This window comes from Dipodomys ordii, unplaced genomic scaffold (genome assembly GCF_000151885.1).
Source record: "Dipodomys ordii isolate 6190 unplaced genomic scaffold, Dord_2.0 Scaffold17, whole genome shotgun sequence".
Taxonomy (NCBI): Eukaryota; Metazoa; Chordata; class Mammalia; order Rodentia; family Heteromyidae; genus Dipodomys; species Dipodomys ordii.
Window position 1 is genome coordinate 9,397,198 of NW_012267233.1, and position 18,712 is coordinate 9,415,909.

The 18,712-nt window shown below is 37.4% G+C and overlaps 1 protein-coding gene across 1 annotated transcript in view; it reads left to right on the plus strand.

Moving 5' to 3' along the window:
* The window catches only part of Ubr5 (ubiquitin protein ligase E3 component n-recognin 5), a 113,253-nt gene that overhangs the window by 85,513 nt on the left and 9,028 nt on the right, over positions 1 to 18,712 (plus strand). The window contains exons 37-53 of the mRNA XM_013012389.1: positions 384 to 515; positions 999 to 1,256; positions 1,658 to 1,926; positions 2,082 to 2,293; positions 4,233 to 4,463; positions 5,150 to 5,223; positions 6,465 to 6,637; positions 6,725 to 6,838; positions 7,694 to 7,914; positions 9,463 to 9,583; positions 9,669 to 9,767; positions 11,210 to 11,453; positions 12,978 to 13,089; positions 13,646 to 13,790; positions 14,825 to 14,955; positions 16,540 to 16,600; positions 18,284 to 18,459. Coding sequence (XP_012867843.1) covers positions 384 to 515; positions 999 to 1,256; positions 1,658 to 1,926; positions 2,082 to 2,293; positions 4,233 to 4,463; positions 5,150 to 5,223; positions 6,465 to 6,637; positions 6,725 to 6,838; positions 7,694 to 7,914; positions 9,463 to 9,583; positions 9,669 to 9,767; positions 11,210 to 11,453; positions 12,978 to 13,089; positions 13,646 to 13,790; positions 14,825 to 14,955; positions 16,540 to 16,600; positions 18,284 to 18,459 — 2,773 coding nt within the window. The remainder of the gene's footprint in view (positions 1 to 383; positions 516 to 998; positions 1,257 to 1,657; positions 1,927 to 2,081; positions 2,294 to 4,232; positions 4,464 to 5,149; positions 5,224 to 6,464; positions 6,638 to 6,724; positions 6,839 to 7,693; positions 7,915 to 9,462; positions 9,584 to 9,668; positions 9,768 to 11,209; positions 11,454 to 12,977; positions 13,090 to 13,645; positions 13,791 to 14,824; positions 14,956 to 16,539; positions 16,601 to 18,283; positions 18,460 to 18,712) is intronic.

An 18,712-nucleotide genomic window follows, 5' to 3' on the forward strand; every position in this document is an offset into this window, starting at 1 on the left:
TGTCCCTCAGCTCTTCAGCTCAAAGCTAGCACTCTATCACTTGAGCCACAGCGCCACTTCTGGCTTTTTCTGTTTATGTGGTGCTGAGGAATCGAACCCAGGGCCTCATGCGTGAGAGGCAAACACTCTACCACTGAGCCACCTTCCCAGCCCAGGAGAGATTTTTTAATGGCGTATATAATCAGTCATTGACTACCATGATATACCTAGTAATTAATTCTTCAGATGCTGAATAGTCTCTGCCTTTTTTTTTTTTAATTCTATCTTTGTATTTTTTGGTCTTAATACTATACTTCCTTAGATGCTAATTTTTGGCTTCCCAGATCTTAACCCATGGTTTGTTTTCAATTTTTTTATTAATACCATTTAAATATATTTCCTAGGTAGTGACATGGAGCTGGATTTGTTAGCTGCTGCTGAGACAGAAAGTGACAGTGAAAGTAACCATAGCAACCAAGATAATGCTAGTGGGCGCAGAAGTGTTGTCACTGCAGCAACTGCTGGCTCTGAAGCAGGTGTGTTGCCTCATCTGAAGTTCTTGCTGAAGCTTAGGCTGTGTATTTAACGTGAATTAGTATGATGTGTATAAGGGGAAAGTCTTTATCACTTCATTTCTAGATGTTATTGAACCAGATTTTATTTTAAAGACATGTTCTCCACTTTCTGGATTTTAGATAATGGAAGTTTTGAAGTTTGTTAAAAGTTACTTTCTAATTTAACCATTTTGTGTGTGCGCATGTGCATGTGCATTTATTTTTGTTGGTCTGGGGCTTGAACTCAGGGCCTGGCTCTGTCCCTGACCTTTTTTGCTCAAGGCTAGCACTCTATACCTCTTTGAACCACAAAGCCACTTCCAAATTTAACTATTTTAATCATGGGCTTTGTAGACTATTTATTTCTTGTAACTTGCCATTGTACTTAATATATGTGTTTTTTCTGAATGAGAGTATATTTTAGTCTAAATTGTCAAGAAACTTAATGTTGTTTTAAACATTTAGGAGCAAGCAGTGTTCCTGCCTTTTTTTCTGAAGATGATTCTCAGTCAAATGACTCAAGTGATTCTGATAGCAGCAGTAGTCAGAGTGACGACATAGAACAGGAGACTTTTATGCTTGATGAACCTTTAGAAAGAACCACAAATAGCTCCCATGCCAGTGGTGCTGCCCAAGCTCCCCGTTCCATGCAGTGGGCTGTTCGCAACACCCAGCATCAGCGAGCTGCCAGCACAGCCCCTTCCAGCACATCCACGCCAACAGGCAAGTCTGAAAAAGCATCTGTGTTTGGGCTTCTTAAGTTATTAAAATTTGGGAAATGGTTTTACAATAATAATTCATTATTATTTTGTTGAGTCTCAAATACAGATTATTCTTTTTGTATGGGAACTTGTGTATTAGAGGTTGTTAGCCAACATCAAAATTTTACCCACTTCGCCTTTCCTTGACACTTCCCCACTGTGACCACTAAAAATTTTTGTAGCTGTCACCAATCCCTCTTTTATCAGTGATGGGAGGAATACAAATTAAGAATATTAATTTTTGTTCCCTTTAACTCTACTAGATTTTGCTAACTTAAATATTACCAACTGGCCATTTAGATTTACATAAATGACATTTTACAACTGACATTAGCTCATTGTGATTGTCCTTTTTCCTTATAGCTAGTTCTGCGGGTTTGATTTATATTGATCCTTCAAATTTACGCCGGAGTGGTACCATCAGTACAAGTGCTGCAGCTGCAGCAGCTGCTTTGGAAGCTAGCAATGCCAGCAGCTACTTAACATCTGCAAGCAGTTTAGCCAGGGCTTACAGCATTGTCATCAGACAAATCTCGGACTTGATGGGCCTCATTCCTAAGTATAATCACCTAGTATACTCTCAAATTCCAGCAGCTGTGAAATTGACTTATCAAGATGCAATAAACTTACAGGTATGATACCACTAAAAAGATATTTATTCAAATATATTTTTGGCCTTTTACTATGAGAATTCCAGTATAATGGGCATTTAAAATTGTAAATGTTAAAACATACTAAGTTTAGCTCTCTTTGGATAGTTTTAACTATTTTAGTTTGATCTTCATAGAACTACGTAGAAGAAAAGCTTATTCCCACATGGAACTGGATGGTCAGTATTATGGATTCTACTGAAGCTCAATTACGTTACGGTTCTGCATTAGCATCTGCTGGTGACCCCGGACATCCAAACCATCCTCTTCATGCTTCTCAGAATTCAGCCCGAAGAGAGAGAATGACTGCACGTGAAGAGGCTAGCTTACGAACCCTTGAAGGAAGACGGTATGCAATTCTTTAGATTTACTGTGTCGAGGAGAGTATCCTAGAAAGTTCCAGCTTTTTAGTTGCTATTAACATTTGATCTCATCTTCTTGTAAAGAACGAAGTGAGGGGCTGGGAAGGTGGCTCAGTGGTAGAGCTCTTGCCTTGCATGCATGAGGCCCTGGGTTCGATTCCTCAGCACCACATAAGCAAAAGGAAAAAAGCTGGAAGTGGCGCTGTGGCTTAAGTGGTAGAACTCTGTGCCTGGGTGCTGTGTCCCTCAGCCCTTCAGTTCAAGGCAAGCATTCTACACTTGAACCACAGCAGCACTTGCAGTTTTCTGAGTGGTTCATTGGAGATAAGTCTCATGAACTTCCTTGCCCAAGGCTGGCTTTGAACTATGATCCTCAGATCTCTGTCTCCTGAGTAGCTAGAATTATAGGCATTAGCCACCAGTGCCCAGCTAAGATGTTGTTTGTTCTGTTTTAATTTTAGGTGTTTGGTCCCAGGGCTTGAATTCTCCACTTGGGGACTGTCCTGAGCTCTTTTTTTGTTCAAAGCACTCTAACATTTGAGCCACAGTTGGATTTTTGGCTTTTTTGTAGTTAGAGATAGACTGTCATTCTCAGCCTCCTGAGTAACTAGGATTACAGCCATGAGCCACCAGTGACTGGCAATCCAAAACATGCTTAAATAATCCATTCATATTATTTGCTATTACAGTTATTAGCGTTGTCTCCTTATATATCATTCTTCCCTGTTCCTCCCCACCTGTATTAGGCATGTAGTAATCATGGAAAGATTTATTTTGACTGTAATTTTACTTTGTACTCAGGAAGGGAAAAAATATGTGTGATTACCAAAGGTATTTGTTTTCTCAATTTACATTTTTCCTACTTTCCCTTTCCTGTTGAATGATAGTTAAAATATTTATCTTTATTATTTTTGTTCTTTCTACATAATTACAAGTAATCAGGACCAGGGATTACCCAAACATTAGTAACTCCACTATTTCTGATTACTTCATTGTATGGATTACTATGATTTGTTCATTCATCAATTGATGTACCTGTAGATTATGTGTACCTTTTCACTATTGTTTATAATGTGCCGAAGTGCATTTGTATTACAGGTTTTTGTATGGGTACACATTTTTAGTCCTTTCGGGTAAATTGCCCACTTGTGGAACTGATAGTTGATTATATGTTGAATTGCATGAGTTCTCTATATTTTGAATACAAAACTCTAATCAAGTGTATGATTTTTAAAATTATCATTTCATTCTGTGGGTTATCTTTTCCTTTTCTTGGTAGTGGTAGGGTTTTTTATTATGATAAACTCCAGCTTGTGTATCTCTGTTGTTTGTGTTTTCATTGTCAAATATGACACTGGTTCTCAAATGTAGCTCCTAGAACAGCATCAGTCTTAAATAATAATAACTTATTAGAAATGCCAATTCTTTGTTGTTGCATACACCTGCAAATACTTTATTTTTTTATTACTTTTTTTTTTGGTCGTGGGGCCTGAACTGTGGGCCTGAGTGCTGTCCCTCAGCTCTTCAGCTCAAGACTAGCACTCTACCACTTGAGCCACAGTGCCACTTCCAGCTTTTTCTGCTTATGTGGTGCTGAGGAATCGAATCCAGGGCCTCATGCATGCAAGGCAAGCACTCTACCACTGAGCCAACTTCCCAGCCCCTCAAATACTTTAAATAGGCTCTCCAGGTGATTTTGATAGACCTTGAAGTTTGAGAATCACTCTTAAGGGCTAAAGTTCTTTCTGCTACTGCAGAGGATCCTAGATTTTTATGCCTATACAAAAGCATGGGGCTGTAAACCATAGACAGTGCTTACATTTCTAAGTAGGACCACATGCTCAATGAATACCTCTCAGTTCTAAATATTTCATTTATGATAGTGTGTTTCTTAATAAACATCTTTATTTCTTTTTGCTTCTGTAGACGTGCCACATTGCTTAGTGCCCGTCAAGGAATGATGTCTGCTCGAGGAGACTTCCTTAATTATGCTCTTTCTTTAATGCGGTCTCATAATGACGAGCATTCTGATGTTCTTCCAGTTTTGGATGTTTGCTCATTGAAGCATGTGGCATATGTTTTTCAAGCCCTTATATATTGGATTAAAGCAATGAATCAGCAAACAACATTGGATACTCCTCAGCTAGAACGCAAAAGGTATTTTCATTCTTGGCATGAAATTGTTTTAAGAAGTACTTGATTGGTGTGGTCTCTAAGTAAATGGTCAGATTTGGGAGTAAGGAATACACACTGCAGGAAAGATACACTACAGGAACATTTCATGTGGGGGAAGTAGGCCTAGTTTGTCCCACGTTTCTGTGTCACAATTCACTGAAATTTAAGAATCCAGTTTGGCCTCATACTTAAAATACTTTGACTTTTAAGTATCACATTTTCTGTAAGAATTTGTATAGACACTATTTCTTTTTTTTTTTTTTTTTTAGTCAGTCGTGGGACCTAAACTCTGTCCCTCAGCTCTTCATCTCAAGGCTAGCGCTCTAACACTTGAGCCACAGTGCCACTTCTGGCTTTTTCTGCTTGTGTGGTGCTGAGGAATCGAACCCAGGGCCTCATGCATGCAAGGCAAGCACTCTACCACTGAGCCACCTTCTTAGCCCCTAGACACTATTTCTTGTTTGATTTTTATTTCTGTTCAGCCTATTAGTGAAATGCATTAGGCAGATCAGTCCACCATTTATTAGTACCTGAACATAATCAGTGTTAGATACTGCCTAGCTACTAAAGTGACTTCAGTGTTTTTTTTTTTTTATTACCTACCATTCACCTAACTTTTTGACCAGATTTAATACTTGATTTAAAGTGACTCATTTGTCTTTTCAAAGGACACGAGAACTTTTGGAACTGGGTATTGATAATGAAGATTCAGAACATGAAAACGATGATGACACCAATCAAAGTTAGTGCACAGAAAATCTGCTAACCTACTTCAAGAACTGGCTGCCTCAGTATTTCCCCTTCAAGCTTTTTAACTTCATTAGTTTCTGTCTGGGTGGGAATTTCTCTTTTCTTCTCTATGTCCCATTTCTTACCTTTCTATTTTTCCTTAAATACCTTTGTAATATACATCTCATAATTAAGGATGAGTTAATGTTAAAAAAATGTCTCAACAGTCCTTGTTTTTCTCCTTTATCCTTCATTTGCATTTCTCATAGTTTTATACTTTTGATTCCTTAAGTATTATTTGGGCACTAAATTTATAGTCTTAGAAAAAGCATTTGTTAATGTCAGTGACTATAAGAACTCATTAATGGTTAATGCATAATCTCATAAGGGTTTTTTTCATGTGTATATGTACAGCTGAAGTGCTGTCCTTGAGCTTTTTGCTCAAGGCTAGTACTCTGACACTTGAGCCACAGCTCCACTTCCTCATCCACGTACCGACAGTTGATCTAATACCCTTTTGAAAAGTTGGCCATAGCTTATTATTTTTACAGCACACTAAGCCATACCAAAGTTCTCTTTAATAAAGAAGAGTTGATGCTGGTGTGTTGACTGCTATTGGGATACATGAGTTAATGGGGAAAGTAAATGATTAGAGTTAAGCTTCTGGTGGTTATCTTCTCTTGGACTAGTCAGTGATAGGGTACTGAATATGCCCTGTTATTCTGCTTCAATTCTAGATAACATAAAGGAAGGATATGGCACATGCCAGTATAGGGAGGAGTCATATTTGTTTTTACTTTTGTTGTTGTTTTGATATAGCATAAAATTTAACACTGTAACAATATTAAGCTGCCATATTTGGAATTATCACTTAAAAATATCAGTATTGTGGCTGGGATTGTGGTTTAATGGTAGAGTGCTTGCCTAGCATGCATGAAGTCCTGGGTTTGATTCCTTAGTATCACATACACAGAAAATGCCAGAAGTAGCGCTGTGGCTTAAGTGGTAGAGTGCTAGCCTTGAGCAAAAAGAAGCTCAGGGACAGTGCCCAGGCCCTGAGTTCAAGCACCAGGACTGGCAAAAAAAAAAAAAAAAAGCCAGCAACCCCCCCCTGTACCCCCAGAAAATAGTATTTTGGATTATTGGTCTTGAGTACATTGACATTCTTGAAAGACACCAGGAGTTCTGGATTTGACAGTTAATAATACTCTTCGCTAATAAAATTTCTTAAACATTCTATCTTTCTATGTTTAGGTGCTACTTTGAATGATAAGGATGATGACTCTGTTCCTGCAGAAACTGGCCAGAACCATCCATTTTTCCGACGTTCAGACTCTATGACGTTCCTTGGGTGTATACCTCCAAATCCATTTGAAGTGCCTTTGGCTGAAGCCATCCCGTTGGCTGACCAACCACACCTGCTACAGGTGAACGGAACTATTTTTAAGACTTTTTTTCTGACATTCTTTATAGAGTCTTCAATGTAACTAGAATATCTCTTGTTACACTTCCAGCCAAATGCTAGAAAGGAGGACCTTTTTGGCCGTCCAAGTCAGGGTCTTTATTCCTCATCTGCCAGTAGTGGGAAGTGCTTAATGGAGGTTACAATGGACAGAAATTGCCTTGAGGTAAGATAATACCTCAGTTTAATATTTATTAATAACTGGTCCCAACACTTAGATTTGTAGAAATTATTAACAGAAAATATTTTATTTGTCCATCGCTATCATTAACTTGCTCCATAAAAGCAGCTTTATTATGTACTTTGGTTCACAAAGTTAATTATTTTATGATGCTGAAAATTCAGATGTTCCTATGTATGTATATGCTTTTTTATACACATGAGCATACATAATTTTAGCTTAAAATTTGTTTGACTTTTGCTAAATGAATGAATCAGTGATAGGGGTGGATAAGCATCAATGGTATTCAACAGTTCCTGGTGACACTGTGTCCTGAATACTGTCTTTATCTTTCTAGCCATGTTGAGTAGAAAACATAATTATCCTAGTTTTATGAGTGAGAAATTGAGGCTTTGAAGGGATAAATTTTACATGGGCATGTCTTTTGCCATACAACCAAGTTCGGTGGTAGGATCTAGAGATATAGGTGTTACTTGAGAGCCTCAAATTAAACTCTTAAACTTGTTTAAAGGTAATACTTTAAAAAAGCAGGGGCAGAAGAAACGTAAGTGAATAAATTTTTTAATATTAAGCAGTAAGAGGGAATCCAATATTAAAAACACTAGAAATATATTAGGGACTTAAATGGCCCATGTATGTTTTAGATTCCTTAAGACTGCTGTGGTGAGTGCACTGGAATGGGTGGCTTGCCAGGGGATTTGCTGGCTCTATAGCAAAAACTTCCAAAAGGGGGAGTAAATTATTTAACGCGATTTCTGTGGAGACTTGGCCTATACTGAGTTGAAAACAACATCTTAGTGATTTTTTTTGGTTTGTAACTTTTAAACATAAAATTGATAGGTTCTTCCAACAAAAATGTCTTACGCTGCCAATCTGAAAAATGTAATGAACATGCAAAATCGGCAAAAAAAGGAAGGAGAAGAACAGAACATGCAGGCAGAAGAAGCTGAGAATTCAAAACCAGGCCCATCGGCTCATGATCTTGCTGCACAACTGAAAAGTAGTTTACTGGCAGAAATAGGTCTTACTGAAAGTGAAGGACCACCTCTCACATCTTTCAGGTACTCACTAAATGAAAGTACTGTTCCTCCTTTATTGCTTACTGCTATTGTGCTTCTTTTAGGAAGTTGGATTTAGAAAACCCTTATGTAGAAATTATAAATTTTGTGGACTTAGATTTTATGACAGTTTTGTAGTTGAGTAACATTTCTAAAACTTTTTTTGAAAAGTTCTAAAACTTTGTTTTTAATGTTTAATATACTGTCTTAAAATATAGGAACATGAGCTGGGAATGTGGCTTAGTAGTAGAGTGCTTGTCTAGCATGCATTCCTCAGTATTACATAAACAGCACAAAGAGGCTCCAGGACAGAGTCCAGGATTGGCAAAATACACACACACACACACACACACACACACACACACACGTACACACATACAGATATATACATGTATACATACACATATATGTATATATGTATGTATACATGCACATGTAAATATGTGTGTATACGTGTATGTGTGTACATGTATATGTATATATACCCACACCAAAATGCCAGACTATAAAGCTGTTCTGGTCACTCAGCTAAGACAGGCTAGTATTTTCTAAATATATTAATTCATATTTGGGTTCCTTTGTCTTGTATACAAATGGTAATTTTCTTAGTAAAGTTGAATTTTGCTACTAAATGAGAATTTGCACATATTATGTCTTAATATTGGTAATGGTCATACTTTTTACCCTAATGACCATGCTTTAAAATGTTTCTTCTATTTATATGTTTTGGTGACATGGTATCTGCAAGTTAATGAGCTAATTAGTGGGGGGGGGAATACTTGTTTAGAAGGTGTAAAAAAGCTAACAAAAATAAGATACACTGTGTTTACGTTGTCTAACAAACATAAGGCAGGAGATAGTTTCTGTATTCTGGAGCAGTATGTTTTGAGCTAAATTGGCAATGTGTGGGAACAAATTGGAGAGAAGAATTAAAGGTAGGAAGACCAATTGGAAAGCTGTTACTTATTCTAGTTAGTGACAAAAATGGAGTTGAAGATAAGGATGGAAAGGAAATAACAAAGGAAGAGAAAGTCAACATGGGCTTTTATCGCTCTAGACAAGGGGGAAGAAAAACTGCTTCACATCTGTTGTAGGGAAATAAATAGTACTAATAGAAAAGAAAAATCAAGAGGAATTGACACTATCTTTAGGCCATATGGAATTTGAGCTGAACATCATTGATTGAGATATATTTAGGAAATGGAAATTCTGGCAAGGAATGTCATAGAGGGGATTCAAGAATTGTCTAAATGGGCTGGGAGGGTGCGCAGTGGTAGAGTGCTTGCCTTAAGATGAAGAGCTGAGTGACAGTGTCCAGGTCCAGAGTTCAGGCCCCACAACTGACTCCCCCCTCCCCCCAAAAAATTGTCTAAGTAAAGCTGGAAATGGGACTTTTAGAAGAGGATATAAGATGAAATTTGAACATAGGCAACGTGCTGAGGTTATAGGAATAAGTGGCTATAGAAATGTTTATTAGAAACATAACGTTATTGGTATTAAAGGTGTTGTACAGAGGGGTTAACATTTCATAGACTGACATTATTTTTACAGACCGCAGTGTAGCTTCATGGGAATGGTTATTTCCCATGATATGTTGCTAGGACGTTGGCGTCTTTCTTTGGAATTGTTTGGTAGAGTATTCATGGAAGATGTTGGAGCAGAACCAGGATCAGTAAGTACTGTGCACTTTAAAATTTTATCTGATAGAACCATTTTTCAGACAATAATTTATTTGGTTGGGTTTTTTTTTTTTTAAGATCCTAACTGAATTGGGTGGTTTTGAAGTAAAAGAATCAAAATTCCGTAGAGAAATGGAAAAACTGAGAAACCAGCAGTCAAGAGACTTATCACTAGAGGTAAAGGTATTTAGATTTTCTTATGTAATACTTATAGGATGCCATTTTAAGTGTGAAAGTTTGCAGAATAACAATCTATTTTAGAGATGGTCATAATTTTAATTTTCAAATTTTTCAAAAATGGATTTTTGATGTTAGTACTGGAGCTTGAATTCAGGGCTTGTACACGTACTTGGCTTTTTTCACTCAAGGCTAGTGCTCTGCCAGCTTACTTAAGCCTCGCCTCTACTTCTGGCTTTTTGATCTTAGAGATAAGAGTCTCATGAATATTTCTGCCTGGGCTGGCTTTGAACCATGATCCTCAGATCTCAGCCTCCTGAGTAACTAGGATTGTAGGTGTGAAGCACCTACAAGAAAGGATAATCATCAGATTTAGATTAAAAGGAGTAACAAGTTAGACAAGAAATGCACTTATTACCTTATTTATATAACTAATCCCTTTGTACATCACCTTGACAATAAAAAGAAAAATTTAGATTAAGATATGGCTGTTAGTTGCACATTGCTGCTATGTTTGTATTTGTTTCTAGACTTTTGGTTTTAATTGGAGAGTTAGAGAATACTTCTATGTATCTTAATTCTTTTACAATGTTTTTACAGCACATGCCTGTATTTATAGCTACTCAAGAGGCTGAGAAATGGAAGATTATTGTTCAAAGCCAGCCCCAGCTCAAAAATCTTGGGACTCTCCAATTAATCTGTAAAATACTGGACTGGAGACATAACTCAAGATATAGGGTGCTTATATTTTTCAAATTAAAATCCTTTTATCTCTATGTCCTGCATAGCAGGGATTATACAAATGCACTATTATATACAGCTTTTTTCCCTACAAATTTTGGTTTTGTTTTTGGTTGACTCTAAGGTTTGAACTCAGCTTTGTCCACAAATAATAGTCATGGACATTGCAACTTGAGCCACACCCTAGTGCTTTTAATTTTAGGATAAGGTCACACATCTATTCCTGAGCTGGCCAATGCTACTCTCCTCTCCTATTTACACTTCCCACATAGCTAGGTGATAGGTATATGCCACTGTGCCCTGCTTTTATTGATTGAAGGAGTCTCACAAACTTTTTGCCCAGGTTGGTGTTGACCCGTGATCATCATAATTCCCTAATAAGAGACGAAATGCATTGTCTTTTCTTGCGGGGGAGACAGTATGGTGCTGGAGTTTGAATTTAGGGCCTAGAGCTTGCTAAACAGAGGCTCTTATGGGCCACACCTCATCTACCCGCTTGAATTTTGAGATAATAGTCTTGCTAAATTTATTATCCTGGCTGGCCTTGAGCCTTGATACTGGCCCTTCTACCTGGGATTTCCTCATCTATACCTAGAATTATAGGTATTTATCACTGTGCCTAGCCCCTTTATTTTTAGATATTTCACAAAAATTTATGGTTTCTAGCATTGAATTTACTACCTTTTGGCATGTTTTAATAGGTTGATCGAGATCGAGATCTTCTCATTCAGCAGACTATGAGGCAGCTTAATAATCATTTTGGTCGAAGATGTGCCACTACACCAATGGCTGTCCACAGAGTAAAAGTCACATTTAAGGATGAACCAGGAGAGGGCAGTGGTGTAGCACGAAGTTTTTATACAGCCATTGCACAAGCATTTTTGTCCAATGAAAAATTGCCAAATCTAGATTGTATTCAAAATGCCAACAAAGGTACCCACACAAGTAAGTATATCAAAACGTTGATTAAAATTTTTTTAATAATAAAAGCAATGATAAACATTAGTATATGTCTGCAGTGGGAAAATTTTATATACATTTATAGTTCTTATATAATTTTGTTCTAGCTTGATTAAATAAATGTTTGTAATGGAACTAGTTTTCATCTCCGTTTCTTATTTGTGGGTGGCAGGTTGTTACAGATATATGGGGTAGGATAAAAATTCCATGAGAATAGTACAGTGTTCCCTCTACCTCTGCATTTGAGAATAGAGTAAGGTCTCAAGATAGGTTATCATAAATAAGGTTTACAAACTTTGTACCAGCCCCAGTGAGATAAGAAAGTTACAATTCATTGTAAAAACCAGTTACCCATGCTGGAGAGTACAAACCTATGAACTTACTAGAACCAGCCCTCTGTGATTATAATATATTATAGTTAATAATCTCCAAATTACAGTTAGCACATTTAATAGTTTGGAAATTAGAAGTTTTAGGAGATAACTGGTGATTTATATCAAGTAGAGTCAGAAGATTGTCAGCCTTATAATTAGAAGACAAGAAGTTTATAGACATTAAAAACATCCTGATTTTTACCTAGGTTATCCTATATCTCACTGGGATCTATAAACCATTAGTATGAATGCTAAAGAGGTTATAAAAAGGATAAAGGGTAAAATGCCTTTTAGCATCATTTTTTACCATTTGACTAAGTTTTATAGTAAAAGCAGATTCACAGATTTGGGTGAGAAAACATGGACAGTCATACAGATTTCAGACTTTTAGGAAATTATACTCTGCCTTGAGTTTAGTCATTTAAATAGGCTGGGCACTGGTGGCTCCGGCCTATAATCTTAGCTACTCAGGAGGATTATGCATAATTGCTGACAATCTTGGTAGCTCATGATGTAATGCCAAAAACAAGGACTAGAGAAGATATTTATTGTTTGGCAGTACTGGTGTTCTGAACGTCAGGGTCTTAGACTAGACTCTGCTGGTACTCTTAACCACTTAAGCCATTCTCCAGTCCCTTGTGCTTTATTTATTCAAATAATGTTTCAGGGTCTCATAGGGTTTACAGGTATGAATCATCATACTATAATCACTGGTTGAGATGCCATCTTTTTTTCTTTGAGCTGTTTTCAAACTTCGATCCTCCAGTGTTGACTTCCCAAATAGCAGGGATTATAGGTGTTCATCACAGTTTCCAGCCCCAGAACGGAGAAGATACTTGAATGATTAACCACATAAGAAATCGTAGTGTTATTTATAGTGAAAGTAACACAGCCTGTAAGCTATAAATTTCATAGCCTTGACATAAGGGAAAATTACATTTAACAAAATCACTGAAGTGAACCTATGATGTATGTGCCAGATACATTCTCAAGAGTCACTAGCAATTTGCCAAACAGAAAACAAATAGAGAATGGGATGAAGACAATGGTAACAACAGATTGTCTAGGAAAATGATTTTGAGGGTCATGCACAGTTATATTTGCATATATTTAAATGATATTTTATCTTTTCTAGGTTTAATGCAGAGGTTAAGGAACAGAGGAGAGAGAGATCGAGAACGGGAAAGAGAAAGGGAAATGAGGAGGAGTAGTGGCTTGCGAGCAGGTTCTCGAAGAGACCGGGATAGGTATGGTAATTTTCTGTTCTATTGAATATGAACATTTTGGTCAGTTGGACATAGTCTTTGTTAAAAATTACAAAGTCATAATTAGGGACTGTTCTGTAGACAGTGAAAGTTTTAATGTTTGGACATATGTATAGTAACTTAGTATAGTCTAACTAGTTGTTACTAATAACTCAGAACCACTTGAAATCATGTTGCCATTTTATTTACCCACTGACATTCCAAATTGTTGACATTTTTACTGCCTTTGTATTACTCTTTTGTTTATATAATTGTGGCAAATTGTTATTTAAACCTTCTGATTTTTTGTTGGCCAACATTTCCAGGAATTATGGGTATTCTCTTCACTGCCAGTACTACTGTTACCAGAATCAAATCATAGTACACATTTATAGATTTAAGTGACAAAATTGAGCTAATTTTTATTTTCCAAACATCTCTTTGATGTCATACCATCTTGGTACTAAACTGCAACAATCTGTATGCTCCAGTTTCTATTTTTGTTCTAATTGTGCTGTTCAAAGGAAACAAAATCATTAAAGCTTTCTTTCTCTTACAGAGACTTTAGAAGACAACTTTCTATTGATACCCGGCCCTTCCGACCTGCCTCTGAAGGGAATCCTAGCGATGATCCCGATCCTCTACCCGCACATCGGCAGGCACTTGGAGAGAGGCTTTATCCCCGTGTGCAAGCAATGCAGCCTGTATGCACTGTACACTTAGCTACCTCTTATTTGGGAAAATAAACTTTGAGCTGCTCACAGTCACATTGTTTAGCTTTGCAATAACAAGCATGTTTAGGAATGTTTCGTTTACTGCAGGATAACAGCATAGAGATAGGATTTTTCCTTCATCTACGTTTAGCTGGGTCATTGTCTCCATTCTGCCTAGTGAATTTCCTTTTGTATAAAAGTGGAACTGTGCTTTGTTTATTTTGCCAGTCCTCGGGCTAGAACTCAGGGCTTTTGGACTGTGTTCCTTAGCTTCTTTTGCCCAAGGCTAGTGAGCCACTGTGCCACTTCTGCTTTTTCTGAGTAGTTTATTGTAGGTAAGAGTCTGATGGACTTTTCTGCCTAGGCTAGCTTTGAACAGATTCTCAGATCTCAGCCTCCTGAGTAGCTAGGATTACAAGCATGTAGGAAGATTTTTATTTTGAGTGCTCTGTAAGATCCCCCCCATACCCGGTCGAGGGGTTTGAACTCTGGGCTTGGGCACTGTCCCTGCGCTCTTCAGCTCAAGGCGAGTGCTCTATCCCGTGAGCCACAGTGTCACTTCCAGTTTTCTAGTGGTTTATTGGAGATAAGAGTCTCACAGACTTTCCTGCTTTGAACGTGATCCTCAGATCTCAGCCTCCTGTGTAGCTAGGATTACAGGTGTGAGCCACCTGCACCCAGCTTCTTTTATTTTTTTATGCTCTAAATGAAAAAGATGTTTCTCGCTGTCTTGTGAAGAGAAAAAAGGTGGAAATTGAGTGTGTGTATATTTACTCATGTGATTAAAACACCCTAACAAGACTTGTCACAACAGACACAATAACTGGCTCACATAAGACTGGAAGTGCATGAACTATGCATTGCATAAGTTCTCTGTAATGAAGTTTATATTTCATAAAATATCTTCTTCAAGAAAAAAAACATTGTTTTTTTTATTTGAGCTTTTTACATTCCTCCCTGATTCTAGGTTTTGACTAGCAATTTCTGACTAGAGAGAGTAACATTTGCTTAACATTTATTTACAGGCATTTGCAAGTAAAATCACTGGCATGTTGTTGGAATTATCCCCAGCTCAGCTGCTACTCCTTCTAGCAAGTGAAGATTCTCTGAGAGCAAGAGTAGATGAGGCCATGGAACTCATCATTGCGCATGGACGGTAATGTGTGCAATTGGGACACCAGCTAATTTTAGGTTGTGTGTGCCATCATATCCTAAATTTTATGTCATAAAGTATACTACTTTTTTGCTTTTAAACTGGTGACTTAAGATATGTAAATTAGCGAATTTGTTCTAGAGTGATACTCTTAGCACTTAAAGACTCTTAAAAAGGTATGACATTTAGAAATGGCTTGAAATGTGAGCATCTCAAATTCTCTACCAGAATACCCTAGTAACTAAGAGTCCATATTTTATACTCAAAGTATCTTGGGCTATAATCCCTTAAATTCTTGGCTGCAGTATGAACTTTCTGTTAGGCCTTCAGACTTACCTTTAAGTATTCAGGTTTTGGTTTGCTTTAAATGTTAAGTCTGAAAGTATCTAACAATTAAATTATTTACCCTTTTTCCCCAAGATAATAGGAAGGTGTGCTATACTTCCTTATGGCTTCTGTCCTGTGTTTGCTTTACTCTTTTAGTTTGTAGCTGCAAAATGTTGATTTTTTTTAGATGGATATATTTGTAGTGCATGGGAGTTGAACCTAGGGCCTTATGTGTGGTAGACAGGATTCTATTGTTATTCCTAGATGAAAATTTCTATAGGAAATGAGATTAGATGGACTCCTAGAGGTATACAAATGAGACTAAAATTGGAATAGCCACTTTGAGAACCTTTGAATGGTTCAAACTGAAGACTTTTTGTCCATTGATTCTTACTACTTTTTTTTCCCCTGGACTTTTTATGCATATGTATTTGTTTCTCTCAAGCTATTATTTCCTCTCTTGAGCTGAGAGTTTGGTCGAATGCAGAAAAAGCTTAGAAGAATATGTTGTTTGTTCTCGTTTTGAGATGATGTTTGCTAAACTAGCCCAGTTGACTTAGAACTTTGTATAGTCTAGGCTGGCCCAGAACTTTTGAGATTGTAGGAATGTGCCACCACAGTAATGAGAAAGTGGCTTTGCAATAAAAAACATTTTTGTAAATATATGCATGTATTTCTAGTTTAGCATTACTTTGTTATACATATATACACATTATACATATATATTTTACATTATATTATAACTCATAAAATGGACTGCTATCATGTGTATTATGAAGTATTCTAGAATTATTAAGTATTCTAGAATTCTAATGTGCTAGAATTATTAGAGAATTTGATTCTTGTTGTGATTGCTTCTTGAACATTTTTCTGCTGAGTTTTGTATTGTCAAGTAGCCTTTTAGTTCATTACCTTGAATCAGACATAACATCTGATAGTATTTTAAGTTAGTTTGGTTTATTTTTGAGATAGTCATGCTGTGTAGGGCAGGCTGGCCTTAAACTCACACTCACTGTGTAACCTTGGCTCCGTAGTGCTGGGAGCTTGTGGGCTTTAAAAATATGAATTAAAAACTCCAGCTTACAAGTTTTAAAAATATGTATTATTGAAAGAATTCCAGTGTTATACAAATACTTGACCCTAGATGTTTGCTAACTTCAAGACTTAAATGCATTTATAAATTGTCACAAATTCCTATTAATGTGTTTTCTGTATAAAATTTTAGGCATATTTGGAATTTAAAGGGGCTTTGTTTTTTAGGGAAAATGGTGCTGATAGTATCTTGGATCTTGGATTATTAGACTCCTCAGAAAAGGTACAGGTAAGATGTTTTGTGCTTTATACATGTGTTAACAAGGACTTAGAAGAACTTAGAGCCTTAGGAAATTCAAAAAAGATTGAGGGGAGGAAAACAGTATTTAGGAAGTAATTATGCCTTTGTAAATAAAATTCATGATTATAGTATCAAAGAAGCATATGATAATTATATACACCTGGGGCTTGAACTCAGCCTGGGCACTATCCCTGGGCTTCTTTTTTGTTTTTTGTTTTTTGTTTTGATTTTTTTTGTAAGTTTATCAGATTGTGTTTGATGATTGAAGCAGAAATTACAACACTGACATGGCACTGAGTATATTTATAAGAAACAGCTACAGTACCTGTGCTATACGAGGACATGGAAGGGATGGCAGAAGTAATTAGGCTTCCACTTCACTCAAACTGGTAAAAACACAAACACTGAGAAGGACAAGCACCAGTCACTCAGACCTGTAATCCTAGCTACTCAAGCGGTTGAGATCTTAGGTTGCTGAGTCAGGAAACCTGGCATGACTCATCTCTAATTAACCACCAAAAGACTAAAGAGGAGCTGTGGTTCAAGTGGTAGGGTGCTAGCCTTTTTTTGGGGGGGTAGGGGGTCCAGTCGTGGAGCCTAAACTCTGGGCCTGGGCGCTGTCCCTCGGCTCTTCAGCTCAAGGCTAGCACTCTACCACTTGAGGAGCCACAGCGCCACTTCCGGCTTTTTTCTCTTTGCTTATGTGGTGCTGAGGAATTGAACCCAGGGTCTCATGCATGCAAGGCAAGCACTCTACCACTGAGCCACCTTCCCAGCCCTCCCTGGGCTTCTTTTGCTCAAGGCTAGCACTCTACCACTTGAACCACAATGCCACTTCTGCTTTTTCTATGTATGTGGTATTGAGGAATCAAACCCAGGGCTTCATGCATGCTAGTCAAGTACTCTACCACTAACCCATATTCCAGCCTAAGGGAGCTCTTTTAGGGCATATAGCTCATGCACTACTTTTTTTAAATTTACTTTCTTTATTTTTTCATCAGTCATAGGGCTTGAACTCTGGACCTGGGCGCTGTCTTTGAGCTCTTTAGCTCAAGGCTAATGCTCTACCACTTTGAGCCAGACCACCACTTCTGGCTTTCTGGTGATTAATTGGAGATAAGAGTCTCAGGACTTTATTGCCTGGGCTGGTGTTGAACCACTGTCCTCAGATCTCAGCCTCCTGAGTAGCTAGGCACCTGGCTTCATGCGTTAATTATTAAGGTACTGGAGAACCTTCTATGCCAGCCAAGAGAAGCAAACCCAACTAATTGAACCCTCTTTCATTGATTACAACTAAAATTCTAAAATAGATACAAAGGGATTGCCTGTGAATTCTGAAAAGTAAATGGTAGTATATGGAGATAGATAAGGTAGTCAGAACTTGAAAAATGGTGGACTGACATGGCATCTTTGCAAGCAGCAAGGTAAAGCTAATTCTTTGTTACTTTATCTCATTTGGAAGACAGCCAGAACTTGAAAGCTAAACTTCTTATGTTGTGGAACATAGTTTTAAAGTTTGTGTATAGTTTTGAAACAGTAAAAGCTTTAGTATACATATACATATGTTTAAGTAATGAGTGTTTCTTTGCCTTTGAATAATTTTGAGAACCAGTACATGTAATTTAAGGGAAAAAAAAAAGAAACTTGCAATCTCTGATATTTTGTTATTAGGAAAACCGAAAGCGTCATGGCTCTAGTCGAAGTGTAGTAGATATGGATTTAGATGATACAGATGATGGTGATGACAATGCCCCTTTGTTTTACCAACCTGGAAAAAGAGGATTTTATACTCCAAGGCCTGGCAAAAACACAGAAGCAAGGTTGAACTGTTTTAGAAACATTGGCAGGTAAAATAACTAATCTTAATGTTTATATTTGTGGGGGGTGAGTTGGTTTTTTTCCGCATGTGTACATGTCTATCAGTCCTGAGGGTTCCTCCTCCCCCCTCCCCCCCAAGTTTCTTTGCTCAAGGCTAGTGTACTACCACTTGAGCCTCTTTTCCATTTCTGGCCTTTTGATGGTTTAATTGCAGGTAAGAGTTTTACAGGATTCCCTGCCTGGGCTGACTTCCAACCATGGTCTTTAGATCTCAGCCTCCTG